Consider the following 19,982-nt stretch of genomic DNA (forward strand, 5'->3'; position numbering starts at 1 on the left):
CCGACAAGGGCCAGTGATGGAGCCTGCAAATAAAGTACGTGCCCTTGACTGTAATCAAACCCGGGACCCTTCAGTCTGGGATTGACACTCCATCCACTGAGCCAAGCTGAATTTTCAAAAGGCCTTCTTTGTCCAAACAGTGAGAAAGGAAGTGCTTCCTAACATGCTACCCTTCTGTGGCCCTCTTCTTGGTTTGGAAAAACTCAGAGAAGATTCGATGTGAGAAGAAAGCTCCTTCTCCTTGTAATGGTCAAAGACCAGGGAGCAAACTGCTAACAATGACCCAAAGGGAAAGGAGAAATGAGAGCCATCCCCTCAGGTGCCCACATCTGGATTTCTTCACCTATTTTAAGGTCTGAAACATCATTAAGAACCTTGATTTAGACTACAGGACTTGATTCAACAGAATATACTAGAAACTTTCTTTTAGTCTCTCTCCACCCTGAAAATGTAATGAAAATGAGGACAGCCTTCTGGTTTTATCAGAATTTTGCCATTTGCTCTTTGTGAATTTAACATGCTTCACTAAGGGCATGGGCATAACATTTCTCAGTCTATTTCCAAATCAATATTGACTTTTAAGGGAGCAGCCAGGGTGAATGAGTGCCCATATCACTCATGTTCCCAATGTCATGAAGGAGCAAGATACATAACCAAGAGAAGTCACTGTGTGGTGTGCTGTAAGGGACTAAGACAACAGGAAATAGTTAAACTTGCTGGAGACTCAAGAATCTTTTATCCTGATGCCTTACATGTTTTAAATTCTATCCTTCTTTAGCCAGAGATCTTGGCTTAATCTGGAAGAAAAATGATAACTCCATCCTTAGCCTCTTTAGTGACGCGTAAGAAGAAGTAACAAAATACAGTCCAGGAGAACTATGGTGAGACAGGGTGAAATGAGGGACAGGCCACAGTGTCTCAACTCAGCTCAGTTTCTGCTCCCAATCTTGTCAGCAACTGCTCTGGCATAAGAGCTTCAGCCAAATGTTTAACGTAAGTGTCCTTGGTGTTTAAACTAAAAAAAAAAAGGATTTTAAAAAACTTCCTAAAAGCTAGAACTATTTTGTTGTTGTTTTGTTTTTGCCTTAGTCCTTCCTTCCTTCCTTCCTTCCTTCCTTCCTTCCTTCCTTCCTTCCTTCCTTCCTTCCTTCCTTCCTTCCTTCCTTAAAAAAAATATATCTAACATCAATCAATCATCTATCCATCCATCCATTTAAAGCTGCCACTATTTTTCTAGGTTCTATTTTCTGGCATCTAGTCCCACAATCCCAATTTGTCCACCATACTTTGATAGGAACCATCTGAAAAACAGGCTTGGACTTGCTGAAATGACACTGAACCAGTTCACCTTCCCAGCTAGGATGGCAAACAAAGCAGCATGTTGAGGCAGGAGTTATAGGACCTTAAAACCAAAAGGGAGACTGAGTCATGCATGGAACAGAAGGTTCAAGGGCAACATGCATACTAAAGACAGAATTAGTAAGAGGAGGTGAGCAATCTCAAACCCTTTCTCTTGCACCTCAACATTACCTCTTATGTTCATTTCCCACCATTATGTCACAGCCTACTATACGAGGAGCTGCAAAACTTGTTTAGCAATGAGAGATCAAGTAGGCCAGGTTGGTAGTGGACCTTTTTTTTTCCATATCACAGGGCAAAGATCACAGATCTTTTTGTTCACAGCACTGCATTATTTGGATCCCCTTTCCTTGCCCCAAGATTTTAATTAAAGTAGGGAATGTCCATAACTTTATTTCAGACTTACTCTATTGTTCTACCTGTTATATGTTAGCCCAGATGAAGGAATATGGACTTGGTGGAGACTTATTCCAGAATGTGTGGGTGACTGTCTTAGAGCTAGCAGGAAGCATGCTTCAGCTAGTTTTATAAATACATAATGACAATCTGGTAGATAATTTTCCATGGAGAAAGTTAACATACTAATCACCTACTATGTGCCAGATCTCATGATTTCCACTTGGTATCTCATAATAACCCTACTTTTGTTTTATTTTGTTAAAATATATTTTTATTGATTTCAGAGAGGAAGGGAGAGGAAGAGAGAGAGAGAAATATCAATGATGAGAGTGAATCATTTCTATTTTATTTTATTGTTTTATTGCTTAAAGTATTACAAAGAGTATCATATATGTCTCCTTTTTTTTTCTCCCCTTGACCCTCCCCTAGCCTCCCATGCCCCCCAGTGTCTTGTGTCCATTGGTTATGCTCGTATGCATGCATACAAGTCCTTCGGTTCATCTCTTACACCACCCCCCTCCCTGAGAGTGAATCATTGATCAGCTGGCTACCTCCTGCGGTATACCCCCTACTAGGGATCAAGCCCACAACTTGGGCTTGTGCCCTTGACCAGAATTGAACCCAAGGACCCTTCAGTCTACAGGCCGATGCTCTATCCACCGAGCCAAACTGGCTAGGGTTACTAACCCTATTTCAAAAGATAAATATGCTAAAGTTCAAAGTAACAGCCAAAAAAAAAAAAAGAAAGAAATAACAACAACAAAGTAACAGCCAGTAAGTGGCAAGATTCAAACCAACATCTGTGACTCTAAGCCCCAGGTTCCCAGTTGCTCTAACTGGAGTCAATATCATCCTGCCCCTCTACTGACCAACTAGTTACTAGAACAGGGGTGGGCAAACTTTTTGACTCGAGGGCCACAATGGGTTCTTAAACTGGACCGGAGGGCCGGAACAAAAGCATGGATGGAGTGTTTGTGTGAACTAATATAAATTCAAAGTAAACATCATTACATAAAAGGGTACGGTCTTTTTTTTTTTAGTTTTATTCATTTCAAACGGGCCGGATCCGGCCCGCGGGCCGTAGTTTGCCCACGGCTGTACTAGAAGGAACAGAGTAAAACAAAAGTAGAGAAAAGCAACTAATTATACTTTTACCCCTGAGACAGCTTGTAGGTAGAATACTACTTCTACTGGGAGGATTTATAGTAAAAATAAATAATTTTATAAGGTCATCCCAGTCAATACTAGTATATGCCTCCTTAGTAGAGGGGAAGTCCCCTTTTCTGGCAAAATGTGTCACGAAAGCAGGCAGTCACATGCTACTTTCCAGTCATGCATGCCACTTGATCTCTGGCCAAAAGTCAGTTACTTCTGGGGCATGAAGTTAAGCCACAGGTAAACTAAAAACAGCACTCAAGGTTTGGGATTTTAACTTTAACAAAATTATTGGAGATACTCTGGGAGATGAGAAAGTAAACCATTTTGAAAAATGACACTAAGACTTCCGATGAAGCCCGGCCAGAGTGGTTCACTGACCTATGAACCAGGAGGTCATGGTTTGATTCCCTGTCAGAGCACATGCCCGGGTTGCAGGCTCAATCCCCTGTAGGGGGCATGCAGGAGGCAGCTGATCAATGATTCTCTCTCATCATTGATGTTTGTCTCCCTTTCTTCCTTTCCCTTCTTCTCTGAAATCAATAAAAACAAATAAAAAAAAAAAGAAGACTTCAGAAGAAAGCAGTGTAGGTAAATGTGATACTCGAGCTCTAACCGGTTTGGCTCAGTGGATAGAGCGTCGGCCTGCAGACTGAAAAGTCCCAGGTTCGATTCCGGTCAAGGGCATGTACCTTGGTTGTGGGCACATCCCCAGGAGGTGTGCAGGAGGCAGCTGATTGATGTTTCTCTCCCATCGATGTTTCTAACTCTCTATCCCTCTCCCTTCCACTCTGTAAAACTCAATAAAATATTTTTAAAAAAATGTGGTACTCGAATCCTCCCATATCCACATCAAAATTACAACTCAACTACAGATAAACTATCATTCTGAACTGCCTGAAATCTAGCTGAATGGAAGTCCTGTAACTAGAAATTTAAAGCCACATTGGGACTAGTAGGAGGGGTGAAAACTCAAAACTGGCTGGTCCCACACTTATGTATGGTGGTTTAAAATTGGGAGGGATTTTTCGGCTGTATAGGTCCTCCCTGAGGAGCAAGGAGTCCTACCCTCACACCAGGCCTCCCAGCCCAGGGTTCCAGAACTAGAAAGAGAAGTCCCATTAACTTCTGGCTGTAAAAACCAGTAGGGATTGTGGCTGAGTGACACAGAAAGCTGCTGGAGTCCGAGGCAGTTCCTCTTAAAGGGTTTATGCATGGACTTAACTCTAACTCACTCCCCCTGAGCTCCAGCACAGCTTAAAAGAATGAGGGGCATACAAGGAGGAACTGAATTGTCTGGCATCAGGGCAAGAGCTGGTGTGGGGTGGGGTGGGGTGGGAGAAATGGTGGTGGTGCAGCTTTCTGTCAGACAAAAGTACTGGCAGAGTTCATTGTTCCTTTTCTGAGACCTTCCCGCACAGAGCTGGAAGGCAGGCACCACTTCTGGGTCTCCATCAACCTGGCTCACAGTGTTCACCCTGCCCTGGTAATTCCCTGAGACCTGGCACCTATCACCTTGCGGTCCCACCCAAGGTGTTTCCAGGGGCGTTTCCATATAAATGGACTCTCCTGCCTCATGCTTCAGACTTTCCTAAAATCTTTCAAATAAGCATCTGGCCTATGTGTACTTTGCATCTCTTGCTAAGTGGCTCCAGGCATGGCACTAGAGGCAACCAGCCTTGGTTTACAGGTTGGCCTTTCCTGGGCACCTCCAAGCCCAGCACAAGTAGCAATCATCTGCGGACTGCTTTGCAGCTCATGCTGGCGGCCCCAGACAAGCACAGGCAGTAGCTGATCTTGCACCTCCAAGGAGGCTGCAGAGCCAGTGCACCCAGTGGACAGCTTTAGACCATGATGATTACAGTCTACCATCTCCACTAGCAACACTAGTCAAGGGGTGGACCCTATGAGCACCAAAGCCTCACTGAAGCAAGTCCTGTTCCATAGCTCTTCTCTGTTGTCGCAGCCAGTCCTCACAGCTGATTGGCCTGGGGGTCGATCCCTCCCCAGTGATGCAATTAAGGCTCAATGACAACAGGACAGTGCACATAGCCCACACAGGGGTGCACCTGGAGCATCCAGCTCAGATGACTGGGAAGGCTGTGCCACTGGGCCCTACAGGACACCTACTACATAAGGCCACTCTAACAAGTCCAGAAGACAAAGCAACTCTATCTAATACATAGAAACAAACACAGGGAAACAGCCAACATGTGGACACAACAAAAAACAGGTCCCAAGTGAAAGAACAGGAGAAATTTCCAAGAACTAAATGAAATGGAGGCAAGCAAACTGCTAGATACAGAGTTCAAAACAATGGTTATAAGGATGCTTGAGGAACTTACTGAGAACTTCAACGGCATGAAAAAAGACATAGAAACCATAAAAAAATAACCAATCAGAAATGAAGGATATATTAATTGAAATGAAGAATAATTTACAGGAATCAGCAGTAGAGTAGATGAAGCTGAGAATAAAATCAGCAATTTGGGATATAAGGAAGCAAAAAACACACAACCAGAACAGCAAAAAGAAATCCCAAAGTATGAAGATACTGTAAGTGGTCTCTAGGACAACGTCAAGTGTGCCAACATTTGCATCACGGGGTTGCAGTAAAGAGAAGAGAGAAAAGCAAGAAATTGAAAATCTATTTGAAAAAATAATGACAGAAAAGTTCCTTCACCTGGTCAAGGAAAGAGACATACAAGCCCAGGAAGAGCAGAGAATCCCAAACAAGATAAACCCAAAGAGGGCCCCCACCAACACACATCATAATTAAAATGCAAAAGGTTAAAGATAAAGAGAGAATCTTAAAAGCAGTAAGAGAAAAGCAGTTAGTTACCTACAAGGGAGCTCCCATAAGACTGTCTGCTGATATCTCAATAAAAATTTTGCAGGCCAGAAGGGAGTGGCAAGGAATATGTAAAGTTATGAAAAGCAAGTACCTAAACCAAGATTACTCTATCCAGCAAAGCTATCATTTAGAGTTGAAGGACATACAAAGAGCTGCTCAGACAAGAAAAAGCTAAAGTAGTTCATCACCATAAAACCAGTATTACCTGAAATGTTAAAGGGTCTTCTTTAAGAAGAAAAAAAAGATAAAAAATATGAAGAATAAAATGGCAATATATACATATTTATTAACAACTGAATCTAAAAAACAAAATAAATAAAGCAGAACAGAAAGAGACTCATAGATATAGAGAACATTTTTTTAAAAAAATATATTTTATTGATTTTAGAGAGGAAGGGAGAGGGAGAGAGAGATAAACATCAATGATGAGAGAGAATCATTGATTGGCTGCCTCTTGCACGCCCCCTACTGGGGATCAAGCCCACAACCCAGGCATGTGCCCTTGGCCGGAATCGAACCTGGGACCCTTCAGTCCGAAGGCTAAGGCTTTATCCATTGAGCCAAATCAGCTAGGGCTATAGAGAACATTTTGACGGTTGCCAGATAGGAGAAGGGTTTGGGGGGAGGGTGAAAAAGGCGAAGGAATTAAGAAATACAAGTTGGTTGTCACAGAATAGTCATGGAGATGTAAAGTACAGTATAGGGAATAGAGTCAATAATATTCTAAAAAACGAAAAGAAAAAATAATATTCTAATAACTATGTCTGGTGTCAGATGGGTATGAGATTTATCAGGGTGATCACTTGGTAAGTTATATAGTGTCTAACCACTGAAATGAATATAATATTGTATGTCAACTGTAATTAAAAAATAAAAATGATTAAAAAATATTAAATAAGTAAAAAAAGAAATAAAATGACATTAAGAAATCAATTCTCATATCTTAAGAAACCTGAAACACCAATCAGAAAAAGAATGTATGCACCCCTATGTTCATAGCAGTGCAATTTACAATAGCTAAAATCTGGGAACAGCCCAAGTGCACATCAGTAGATGAGTGGATAAAAAAGCTGTGGTACATTTACACCATGGAATACTATGCAGCAGTAAAAAAGAAGGATCTCTTACTCTTTGAAATAGCATGGAAGGACCTGGAGAGTATTATGCTAAGTGAACTCAGCCAGTCAGAGAAAGAGAAGTATCACATGATCTCACTCATATGTGGAATCTAATGAACAAAATAAACTGATGAACAAAATAGATCCAGAAACATAGAAGCATAGAACAGACTGTGGAATCTCAGAGGGAAGGCGAGGGAGTGTGAGTGGGTGGGAAGAACTTGTATGCATATATGCATAACCCATGGTCACCAATAATAGGGTGGTGAAGGCCTGGGGTGTGGGGCGAGCTAGAAGGGGCCAATGGGGGGAAAGGGGGGACATATGTAATACTTTCAATAATAAAGATTTAAAAAAAAAATCAATTCTTAGAAAAGAAGATTAGCTCTTAGCTCTTGAATCCATTGCCTACAATTCATTGTATTTTTTCTCACTTTTAAAAACTGGGTCTGGTTTCAAATATGAAAGTATAGCACATGGTCATGAAATAAATGCAAATAGTACAGAGGTTATGAAGTGCAAGTCTCCCTCCCCTTCCTGGTCCTAGTTATATATCTTTCCAGAAATAATTTTCTATGCAAAAAGTAGTGTGTGTGTATATATATATGTATATATATATATACATACATACATATATATATATATACACACATATATACATATCTTTAAAAAGTACACATTAATTCATTTATAATAGCATCAAAAAGAATAAAATGCTTAAACTACAAAATGTTGCTGCAAGAAATTAAAGACACCAATAAATGGAAAGACATCTTGTGCTCATGGATTGGAAGACTTAATATTGTTAAGATGTCAATACTATCCAAACTGATCTACAGATTCAATGTAAAAAAAAATTTAAAAAAAATCCCAATTGACTTTTTGTGTGTGAAAACAAAAAAATGTGGAATCACAAGGGACCTAGAAGAGCCAAAATAATCTTGAAAAAGAACAAAGTTGGAGGTCTCACACTGCCCAATTTTAAAATTTAAGCTATAGTAATTAAAATGGTATGGTACTAACATAAAGACAGACACACAGACCAATGGAATAGAGAACCCAGAAATAAATCCCTTGCATATTATTTTCAATAAAAATGCCACTCAGTGCAGAAAAGGGCAGTGCTGGGAAAACTAGATGTCCACGTGCAAAAACAAAGTTGGACGCTTAACATACATCATATATAAAAACTAACTCAAAATTGATCAAAGACCTAAAACTATAAAACTGTTAGAAAAAAATAGGGTAAAAACTTCATGACATTAGATTTGATAATGATTTCTTGGATATGACACCAAAAGCACAGGAAACAAAAGTAAAAACAGATATGGAGAAATCAGAACCTTATGTACTGTTGGTGGGAAGATAAAATAGGCACTATGGAAAATAGTATGGAGGTTCTTCAAAAAATTAAACTGAACTGCCATATAATCCAGAAATTCCATGTCCAGATATATATCCAAAAAGAATTGAAAGCCGGGTCTTAAGATATTTGTATATTCATGTTCACAGAAGCATTACTTACAACAGACAAGAGGCTGAAACAACTCAAATATTCATCAGCAGAGGAATGAAAAAATAAAATGTGATGTATATATAGATGGACAGACACACACACACACAGAAAGCAGAATGATGGTTGCCAGGGGCAGGGTGAGCAGAGAATGGGCACAGCCTCAGTTGTGCAAAATGAGAAAGTTCTAGAGTCACAACAATGTGAACACACTTACACTGCTAACAGTACCTCAAAATGGTTAAGATGATCAACTCTGTATTTTATCACAATTAAAAATAAAAAAATTTAAGTGCAAGTTGAGTTTACATGATACTGTTATTCCCTCCTTTATATCTTATTTTTCATATATGCATTTTTCCTTTTTTTTTTTAAAGTGCCTACTTACTAGTATAGACAAACTGTTATATAATTGTTGTCTACTGATGGGCAACTGGAATATATCAAGTTTTTTTCACTATTATCAACCTTTTGCAACACTCATTCTTGGATCTAGAAATTGTCCCACAACTGAATGAATATAAGCCACTGCCTAAAATTTAGTCAAAATTCTAGACTCTAGACACAAAAAGGAATATCCAGGCAAGGTAACACACAGTTATAACATCCAATTTAAGTTGCTGTCATTAATATTATCAAGGACCATAAAAGTCTCATAACCTTTGATTCAATGATTTTAATGAAAATGGTCAAAAGAAGAAAAGGCTAGACTTACCATATTATCTATAACACTGAAAACAACAACAAACAACAAGATCAAATGTCTACTAAGAGAAATACTATAAAGAAATCAAGCAATACCTGTATAGATATAAAATAGTGATTAGAAAGACTATGTAGCTATATAAAATGTTTATTATGTTCACAGTGAAAAACCCACTTATGTACACCTAACATTTTAAGTGAGCTGTAATCAAGTGGCTCATGGGCCTAATGCATCCCAGAGAGATTTTTATTTGTTTTAGGTATGGCAAAATTTTTCCAATTTATTGCAGTCTACATCACTCTTTGTTTTACAATCAATGTTTCACCTATTCAGACACCTGCATTCTTGACCCCTGAATATGAATGAGAATTAAGGACTTCAAAGGAAAAAACAGATCTCCTGCAGGGTAATGTGCTGCTCAGTGCATTTTTCTTTTGAAAAATATAATGCTTCCACTTACTTATTAAGTTCTTATAACAGTTAATATATGTATAATAAAACTGACACACACATATACTACATGGTGATATTTTCCCCAAGACTGGCTTCCCATGCCAATCTGCAATTCAAGATAACATGGACACTAAAAATACAAAGGCACATAAGAAACATACTCCTGGGCAGATCTGTAACTAAGATGGTACAAGAAACAAAGATATATTTCTCTACACACCCCAGCTGCAGTTCATACTCCTTTAAAAACACACACACCCAGCATCACTCACCTAGTGACTTGTTTGTGGAAATCTGTTAGTTGTTTGTGTGTCACTGTGACAGCTCCCACAGTTGTTTCTTTTGGCAAACCTTTCAAGGAATTCTCTAACCATCGACAAAAAGTCTGTACCAAGAAGAAGAATAAGAGTTTTTAAAGGAGGCAGGGCTTACTCAACTGGGGCTGTATAGGTAATAACAAAAACCTGCATGTTTTCCTTAGTAGCATTAGTGCCCTGGGACTTGGAAGCAAGTAAAAGAATTAACAAAAGCACTATTTTCAGGTCATCCAACCCTCTGGGGGTTGGAATCAGATACAAAGACATGCCTAGACTTCCCTTCAAAGGGGTAGCAGACATCATTTCAGAAAGAGCCTTCTTCCTTGAGAGGGAAATCTCTCCTGGATGAGGCTATTGTTCTGTTCCTGTCATTAAACTCATACAGTATTTTAAAAATTAAATATCTGCCAAAAAACTCTTGAGTCTAAAGATCAAAGGCAAAGGTTCAGGTATCAGAAAGGGTAGGGACAAAAAGTATAGTTAGTAAACATGTCAAAGTATAAATGTAATATAAATTCAGAAATTTCAGGATTTTAAGGTCATCTCTCTCAGAAGTCATGTCAATAAGGTCCTTCGTGATACCCTCCCTTCCTTGGGTTAGAAAGTTCTTTTGTTGTTCACTCTAGTTGCTATTTAGAAAAATTTATTTATACCCAAACAAGGTATCTTTGTACCTTTCATATGCACTAAAACTGCTTATCCTCAGCCCCCTTGCTTCCTTCCTTCTTCAAACTAAAAATCAAAATTCTAGAGACTTCCTCTGGATTCTTATTTTCAGTCGAATTGTTCTTCTTTGAGTTAGTTCTAATTTTTCTTCACATTTTTATTAAGTAGAATGTATACTTTGGTTATAGTTTCCAGCTAATTTTTTTACATTATGTTTTCCCATTATGTTAATTTATGATAACAGACCAGAGAAAAGTAAATATTACACTACAAATGCTTAAAAAGTACTGCATGGCGCACTCTCCCTCCTGGGAGCATGCCATCCCTTTCCCCTCGCCCTCTTCTTCCCCCAGGTGCATTACCTTTCCTTTTCCCTCTCCTAAGCTCCAAGGGTCCTTCTTTAGCCTCTATAACTTGTTTCCTGAGCCTATTTCTTCCACGACTCACTTCTACCTGTGTGACTTTCTAAATAAACTTTCTCTTATAGTTTGAATCTTGGCTTTGAATTCTTTCTTAGCCAGAACTCAAGTACCAAAGTTGCTGAACTGAGGTCTGGTCTGACTCCACCAGTTTTAACACCTGGTGTTGTTTTCATTGTTGCCAACAGTATTATCATCAATGAGGATTGTGATGAGGCCCTCAGAATCTGTACCATTGAACTGGATTATATGGGAAACAAGTGCAGTAAACTCTCATGTACAGGAAATTCAAAACTATTTGTAGGAAGCTTGTAACCATACTCACATCAACTAGAATCAAGACTAAAAACAAAAAAGTTTAATAATCTTCCTCGGACCATTGTTGGCCTCTTGACCCCTGCTGGTGTCCAGATGTCTGTGGTTATCAATCACCTCTTGCCTCTCCCATTTATCCTTCACTTGACATAAAAGAAGCCTGAATTCTGTACTTTCTTAAGATGGATTTCAGACACCTTCCCCATCAATAAACCTTTCCTTACTCCAAAAGAATACTGCATAATTTCTCAAATGTTGCCCTCAAGGAAGAAAACACTCTACTCAAACAAAAAAAGTCCTAGCTGGTTTGGCTCAGTGGATAGAGTGTCAGCCTGCAGACTGAAGGGTCCCAGGTTTGATTCCAATCAAGGGCATATGTCTGGGTTGTGGGCTTGATTCCCAGTAGGGGGCATACAGGAGGCAGCAGATCAGTGATTCTCTCTTATCATTGACTAGAGGTCCGGTGCATGAATTTGTGCATGGGTGGGGTCCCTCGGCCTGGCAGGCGATCGGGACTGCAGGAGGTTGGCCAGCGATCAAGGCCAACTGGGGGGGAGGGACTGAAAGAGGTTGGCCAGCCATGGGAGGTTGGCTGTGGGAGCACACTGACCACCAGGGGGCAGCTCCTGCACTAAGCGCCTGCCCCCTGGTGGTCAGTGCGTCATCATTGTGACTGGTCGTTCAGTTGACAGATCATAATGGTTGCTTAGGCTTTTATATATATCGATGTTTCTATCTCTTTCTCCCTTCCTCTCTGAAATCAATAAAAAGTATATTTAAAAAAAACCAACACACACACACACAAAAAGCAGGGACAACAAATTCAGGAAATCCTTAATTGACAAAGTTTTGGTATTTAAAAAATCACTCAAGAGTTAACAAAACAAAAACAGTAAGAAAGTAAACTAAAAAAAAGCAAAGACTAATTAGCTAGCATATAATGAGCCTTGTCATCTTCCAGTAAAGCAATCTGAGAAATTAGGTTGAAAATACTGAATAAGCCCAACTGGCATGGCTCAGTGGTTGAGCATCGACCAATGAACCAGGAGGTCATGATTTGATTCCCAGTCAGGGCACATGCCCAGGTTGTGGGCTTGATCCCCAGTGTGGGGTGTGCAGGAGGCAGCAGATCGATGATTCTCTCTCATCACTGATGTTTCTCTCTCTCCCTTTCTCTCTGAAATCAATAAAAATATATTTTAAAAAAGAAAATACTGAATAAATTTGTCACAGGTGGATATCCAAGAAAGAAAGGGCTTTAGAAGTTCACTCAAGTCAAGAGACAAAGTTGGCATGTCATCTTCTATTAAAAAGGTATTGAACTTTGAAAATGGTATGATTAAGAAAGTCCTCAAGAATGTAAATGTTCTCTGGACTTAAATACTTAGTTACAACTTCAATCAGTTTACTTATAGGGTATAGACAACCCAAATTTATGTAAGAGTTCCTTTACAAAAACTCAGCTGTAGTTGATATTTACAGAAAACAATCACTTTAAATTGCTTCATTAGCTCATGGGTTTATAGCAGTGATGGCGAACCTATGACACGTGTGTCAGAGTTGACAAGCGAACTCATTTTTTTTGTTGATTTTTCTTTGTTAAATGGCATTTAAATATATAAAATAAATATCAAAAGTATAAGTCTTTGTTTTACTATGGTTGCAAATATCAAAAAATTTCTATATGTGACACAGCACCAGAGTTAAGTTAGGGTTTTTCAAAATGCTGACACGCCGAGCTCAAAAGGTTCGCCATCACTGGTCTATAGTAAACTCTTAAAGAGCACATGGTTACATGGTTTGTACTCCTGTCCAAACTTGCTGTTCTCATTTTCTTCTTCTATTAGCATTTAACTATATGTTTACAAATCAAGAATGTTTTTGTAAAATCAAATTTATATAATAAGTCTTTTGTTACTTGGAAACCAAGTGTATTTGTAAAAAAGTGAGAAAGTATGGACATTTTATTTCTTATGTCAAGGACTTTTGGAATTAAAATTGTTGGTCTCTAGGCTCACAGAGTACTTTCTTCAGGAAAACACAAAAATACTACTGTATTAGATTGAAACAGAACATATGTATTGAACACCCAGCAATGGGAACTGCTGGTACTATTCATTCCTAAAACACTTGAACTTACATGGAAGCACTGAAGGATTATTTGATAAAAGCAGTCATGCAGGAGCCTTAGAGTTTGATATAAGAATTAAAGTTAATGTGACTGTTTCTGAAGTATAAATCTAAAGAAAATGTTGGAAATCTATTAAGCATCTGCTCTCCATGTGAATGTTTTTTGTTTGAACCTAAGATCAAGTAAAGCATATGCCCACTAAGACAATATACACTAATCACTGAATTTTGGAGATGAACACAGCAGACCAGGTAGAACTTCTGACTCAGTCATATTAGAGTCTTACAGTAAAAGTGCATTCTCTTTTGTGAAACTGCTGAAATTGAGGCTAAGAACTGCCATTGATAATATAAAGCAAAAGACAATGTTAAGATACACATGTACTTCAAAGTTGTAAGTATCTGGATCTTTCTCTTCTGGTAGACAGCTCACTTTAACTAGGTCCAACTGCTTTTATATTAAATATCAAAAATTATAAATCCTATTTAAAAAAATAAATTACAGGCTATGATATACTTTGTCACTATGTTCAGAATTTTCATGCAGCATACATAACCTGATTTATGACTATGTGGACTAGTACTGAAATTTCTTGGGCATTACTGGATAGCCTAAAGAAAATTTCCATGCTCAGGTGATAAAAAACTTGCTTGAAGAAGTAAAGCAGGAAGCAAATAAATCCAATAAGGAAGCAAATCAAGTATATATTGTAGACTAGTTTTACAACATATCTATATGCCTCCAAATGCTCTGACTCAATTTATTACCAGGGAACCATACAGTGCTACCTAAGGAGCTTGGAGTTAATTAACACTTCCTAAATCACCTGTAACAATATACAAGTGATACATGGGCATTTCCCACAAATGAACACATTTCTCCCTGATGGCCACAGAGCTGAATTCAAAACTTAGTATTCACTTAGGGTACACTTAGTATTCACTTAATTTATAATCCAAACAACAGTGACAAAAATATGCTTTCAATAACCCAGTGATGAATCAATGGCCTCATATGACCCCCTTCGTCTAACAATTAAACTTAGCAATATGCCTAAATTAGGTTCCATGAATGTTCAACAGGGCTGCTTTCAAAGGTATAGTTGGCTGCAAGGAACCAAAGTTTAGGCCTAGGAGAAATGGGTACCTAATGAAAATAATCTTACCGGTCTGTCAACCTGCATGATCTCCCAGAGCACTTCGGCCACATCTGGTAAGGTGTAGGGAGGGAGACAAAAGCAGCATGTGTGGAGCAGCTGGCTTACTAGTTGCTGTCCAAGCTGGTTCATCACCTGTCCAATCAATTCTTTCCGTAATTCAAAGTCCTCTTCATGCTATAAAGAAAACAGGAGCAACAGATAAGTTCTAATTTCAACTTCCCACAGACCAAGTACTCTTTCACCTTTAATCTAACACAGCATTATCAATGGGTATGCTGCAAGAATTTTTACAACATGAAAAATCTAACTATTCAGTCAGGGGCCCAAACCTCTTTTTGTAAAAAAAAAGACAACAGTCAACAGAATAGCCACCCAGTGTGAATCAACCAAAATCATACTTTTTTTTAATTTGTCAGATCCGGCAAAAAAAAAAATTTAATATATTTTTTGGTGTGCTGCAGAATGTTAGTAATTAGTTTATGTGTGCCATGAGATGAAAAAGGTCAAAAATTGCTGGTCTAGCAATTTCTCTTTCCCAGGAAAGAAGGTATACATATTATATAGCAGGAGGATTCACAAAGCCCACCAAATGTTTCATCATGAAGAAAACATTGAGTTTAGTATCAAAGAAATGGGCATGGGTTTTAGCTAAGATTAACCCTTAGATTTTTCGTGAAAAGAGGGCAGAAGAGACACAATGGTTAAAGATTAAGGGTAGCAATTTTCTTAATCTTTTTTTTTCTGTGAAAAATAAAGTATTCTTATTTCCTTTTTGAAAACCAACTCAGACGATTCCAAAATGGCGATGGAGTAAGTGGAAGCTACACTGACACTTTCCGAGGACCAAACTGGAAATACAATTAAAATACAGAAAACCCATCCTGAAAAATCAACTGAAGACTAGCTGGAGAGACCCCTGATAACCAAGGATGGAAAGTGGAGACCGAATAGAGACTGGTGGGAAGTGGGGAGGAGCGAAAGGGCTGGCCGGGACCCTATGGACACCAGCTGAAGTTCTGAGAGATATCTCAGTTGTTGGGGGTTCCCACTGAGAACTCTGAGGTCTAAACCCCAAGCTGGGCTCTCCAGCCCAGAACAACAGAACTGATAAAGGTACCCACGTATCAACTATATGTGAAAAGCAGCAGGGTTCTGTCTGACAGTGAGATGACTAGAAATGCAGGAACCCTCTTAAAGGGCCAACACACAAACCTTAGTGTACAACCATTCACCTTGGGTAGAGGAAGGGTAGAGTAGACTGGAACTGTGTGAGCAGAAGCCAGGATTGGGGGCTTTGGGGTTGGAGATCAGGGAGCAGCCCCCCTGGTTTCCTGTGCTGAGTCATTCCCTCATGCTGAGGAGGAAATCTTTCTCCTGTGGACCTTTGCTATCCAGTAGTTTTTGCCTGGGGGGAAGGCAGTTGCCCCACCCTGTTGGAAGACCTATGGCCCCATACTGTGGTCAATAGCCTGAGGCTAATCAAGTCTGAGTGTCAATGGGAATGCAGGCAGAGGCGGGTCTCTGGAGGCTTTGAGACTCTGATCTAATCCCAGGCCTGGGGCTAGGAAAAGCAGAACCTGGTGCACATCTTGGTCCTTTCCAAAGGTACCCAGCCCCAGCAGGGGGAGCTACAAACTGGGGATTGCTGATAGCTCCAAACCGGGTACTCAGGGCCAGTCACAAACAGTGTCTGACATTGTCCTACACTAGAGATTAGGAGTTGTAGTAGATCTACCTAATACACAGACACAAACCTCTCAGGCAGCCAAAATGGGGACACAAAAAAATAAGCTCCAAATGAGAGAACGATAGAATTCCCTGGAAGAACTAAATGAAATAGAGGCAGCCAAAATGGGGAGACAAAAAAAATAAGCTCCAAATGAGAGAATGATAGAATCCCTGGAAGAACTAAATGAAATTGAGATAAGAAATTTATGAGACACAGAGTTCAGAATAATGATAGTAAAGATGCTTAACAGCATGAGAAAAGATATAACAACTATGAAGAATGACATAGCACTAATAAAGAACACACTGGAAGGAATACACAGCAGATTAGGGGAAGCCAAGGACTGGATCAGTGAATTAGAGACAGAGTAGAAAAAAAATCACTCAATCAGAGGACCAAAAAGAAAAACCAATGAAAAAACAGGACGACAGTTTAAGGGAGCTATGGAACAATAAGAAATGTAATAATATTCGCATAATAGGAGCACCAGAAGGGGAAGAAAGTGAGCAGGGGATAGAGAACGTGTTTGAAAAAATAATGGTAGAAAAGTTCCCTAACCAGGTTAAGGGAAAAGTCACATAAGTTCGGGGGGCACAGAGAGTCTCAATCTCAAGAAAGAAGAACCCAAACAGGCCCAAGCCCAGACACATCATAATTAAAATGCCAAAAATTAAAGACGGAATCTTAAAGGCAGCAAGAGAAAAGCAAACTGTTACCTACAAAGGAACTCCCATAGGGCTGACACCTCATTTCTCATCAGAAACTCTACAGGCCAGAAGGGAATGGTATAAATTACTCAAGGTAATGGAAAACAAGGATCTGAAACCAGATTACTATATCCAGCAAGGCTATCATTCAAAATAGACAGTGAAATCAAGAGCTTCCCAGACAAAAAAAGGGAAAAAAAAGAAAAAAGAAAAGGCTAAAGAAGTACATCACCACCAAGTCAGCATTATAAGACAGATATGCCTAAGGAAATGAGGAAGCAATATTAGAAGATAATGAGCTGCAAAGTAGAAAAGTTACAATGATTATACTTACATCATTGGCTACCCCTGTATGAATGAGATCTCGTAGGAACCTCATGACACTACAGTTGGCATCCCGGTGGTCCAGGGTAGTAGAGGCAATGGCCCACTGTAAGATAGGGATGACCACCTGGCTCCTCAGCAAGGTAACAGGGCTACGCTGAATAAACCTGGTGTGGAAAGACATGCTGGGTATAAATGACAGGAAAAGGCTATAAAAGCAGCCAGGGTAAAAGACAAAACTATGGAGAGAAAGTAAAAAGATCAGTGGTTGCTTGGTTTGAAGAGGAGGAAGGGACATATAGGTGGAGCACAGGGGATTTTTAGGGTAGTAAAACTGTTCTGTACAATACTATAATGATGGATACATGTCATTATACATGGTGGGGGTGGGGGAAGCAGGAAGTATATAGAAACTCTATTACTTTCCATTCAATTTTCCACAAGGTTTCTCAGACCCTTTAATGTAATGGAGAATCTCCAAGAAAAACACAATGTTTTTCCAGTTCCTTTCACCAGGCAACCATTTGTACAAAGAATATCTCTAGGAATTAGTTTTTCAAGGAATATGTCCTGGGAAAACGGAGGTTGACAACCCACCCATATAAACTGGGGGGAAAAAAACCCACACACATTTTTCTAACTTGTCCAAAAACTAACATCTACATTTAATAATGGTTTATTTTTTTAAAAAAGCTTTTCTGTTCACTAACTGGTTTGATTAAAATTCCTTAGTGAGGGACTAAGAAGGAACTCAAAGATTTGACAATAACATCAGTGTTACTGGTAAAAGGAATTTAAGCACTAGATGAGGTGGCAGGCTAGGGGCAGAGCTAGGAAGTGTAACACCAGATAACTTCTAAGCATCTTAAAATCCCAAGAATTTTTTTCTGAAATATAATTATATTTACTCAAGGAAAAATTTGAGGTGAAGCCTGATATCGTAGCAGCATGCAAAGTTAAAACCACAAGGGATTTTAGAGATTATCTAGTCAAATGTTTTTACCAAGCACAATTTTACTGTCCTGCATGTGTTTCCTCCTTCATGACAGGAACTTAGCCACTTTCCCCTGCTCCCATCCAATTCCTTTTCCTCACTTATGGGGACAATCTGGCTCAAAATATAACTTTGGGTTATGAATGATTAATCTACCTACTTCACTTAACTCATTTCACAGAGAAGGACACAGTCAAGTGTTAGGTGACAAGTCTAAGCAGTGATGGGAATGAACTGACCTGGTGGCTAGCCTGAACAGGTCATCCACGGTGTCAGGGTGATTCTGCAGCCCATTTTGCTGTTCTAGGAGCTGAAAGGTGGGGATGCAGAGTGCCTAAAACAGAAGTGATTTTAAATCAAATACTTGTATATAAATGCCACAGCATTCAGACTTGCTAAATATCACAACACATACAAAAGGAATAAAGAGGGGAAAAGCACAAAAGACTGTGACAAAAATAAGATCAAGAAAAGGAAGATGGAAATCTCTCTCAGTTAACATAAACAGTTTTCACAAATGACAGCCACATTTCAGAAAGGATTGGTGGTATAGATTTTAGTTGATGAAGGTGGATAGATGTCATTTCAAAGCTTTAGAAGTTTCTGAAATTAAAGACTGCTTATGTGCTAAACATGGTCAGTCTGCTAAGGGAGTAGATGAAGTTTTAATAGTAGTAGATGAAGTTTTAAAGGGAAAGATATCTTGAGGAAAAGGAGTATCATAATTTAACTCCCTAATATATTCCCACCCATCCTCCACCCCCATGACTAGAGGGGGTGGGGGGCAGTATATCAGAAACCTTTTCCAACGTCTGCTATTTACCCTAAGACCATCCCTGCTGAGTAAACTTGTTCACTGGCTGTTCCAGGGAAGAATTTAAATCCAGTTGCCCACCTCCCCACTCCCCCAAAAAACCCTATCTCTGGAGTGCATAATTAGGCAGTAATGATCATTACATTTGTGTAGTCAATCTTTCTTTCTCCCAAGCAGGCCTGTCCAGAGAACTAGGAAGTTTCTATCTCCCTGTTATTAGGAAATCAACATGCCTGGGGTGGAAACATAAAGAAGCAACAGAATTAAAGACATGGTAAAGAACACACTGCTAGGCCTTTAGACCATCAAAGAACCAATACATCTATATTCCCCAAAGAAAACATACCTGAAGCATGTCTAGTAATCCTTGCCGACAGCCTTCTTCCATGCCATACTCATCCACAAGGATACTGCCAAGGTACAGGAAACAGGAATGCTGATGTACATGGTACACATTCACCATCTGCCAAGGGTAAAACCAATTAATTAAACCTCTTATTGAGGTTGATACCCCTCAATAAGTATCAACTTAGAAAGCTGTTTGGAGGAAGACATTTACAGAGAGACTAGTCTCTTCTCTTTCACACAACATAGGAAAGCATGTTGCATAATACTTCAAGCTGAAAGACATTAAAGAACTATTTTATCCAAGGCTTGTATAATGTTTATAAAACCATAGCATAGCATACTCAAATTTTCTAACATCTAATAGTTGCTCCTATATGCATTAAAAAACACTTAAAAAAAAATTAGTAGAGCGGTAGCAGGGACAAATATACCAAACTAGAGTAGAGGCACGGTGCACGAAATTCGTACACTGGGGGGGGGGGGCGGGGGGGTCCCTCAGCCC

General features: G+C 39.3%; 1 protein-coding gene across 6 annotated transcripts in view; it reads right to left on the minus strand.

Annotated features, from left to right (window-relative positions):
* The window catches only part of TNPO3 (transportin 3), a 107,164-nt gene that overhangs the window by 4,523 nt on the left and 82,659 nt on the right, over positions 1–19,982 (minus strand). For all 6 annotated transcript variants that reach the window (XM_014541836.1, XM_014541837.1, XM_005868936.2 and 3 more), the window contains 5 exons: positions 19,479–19,595; positions 18,558–18,652; positions 17,335–17,491; positions 14,571–14,738; positions 9,830–9,942 (listed from right to left, as the gene is read on the minus strand). In XM_014541836.1, the coding sequence (XP_014397322.1) occupies positions 9,830–9,942; positions 14,571–14,738; positions 17,335–17,491; positions 18,558–18,652; positions 19,479–19,595 (650 nt within the window). The remainder of the gene's footprint in view (positions 1–9,829; positions 9,943–14,570; positions 14,739–17,334; positions 17,492–18,557; positions 18,653–19,478; positions 19,596–19,982) is intronic.

Source organism: Myotis brandtii, unplaced genomic scaffold (assembly GCF_000412655.1).
Source record: "Myotis brandtii unplaced genomic scaffold, ASM41265v1 scaffold280, whole genome shotgun sequence".
In the NCBI taxonomy this organism is placed as follows: Eukaryota; Metazoa; Chordata; class Mammalia; order Chiroptera; family Vespertilionidae; genus Myotis; species Myotis brandtii.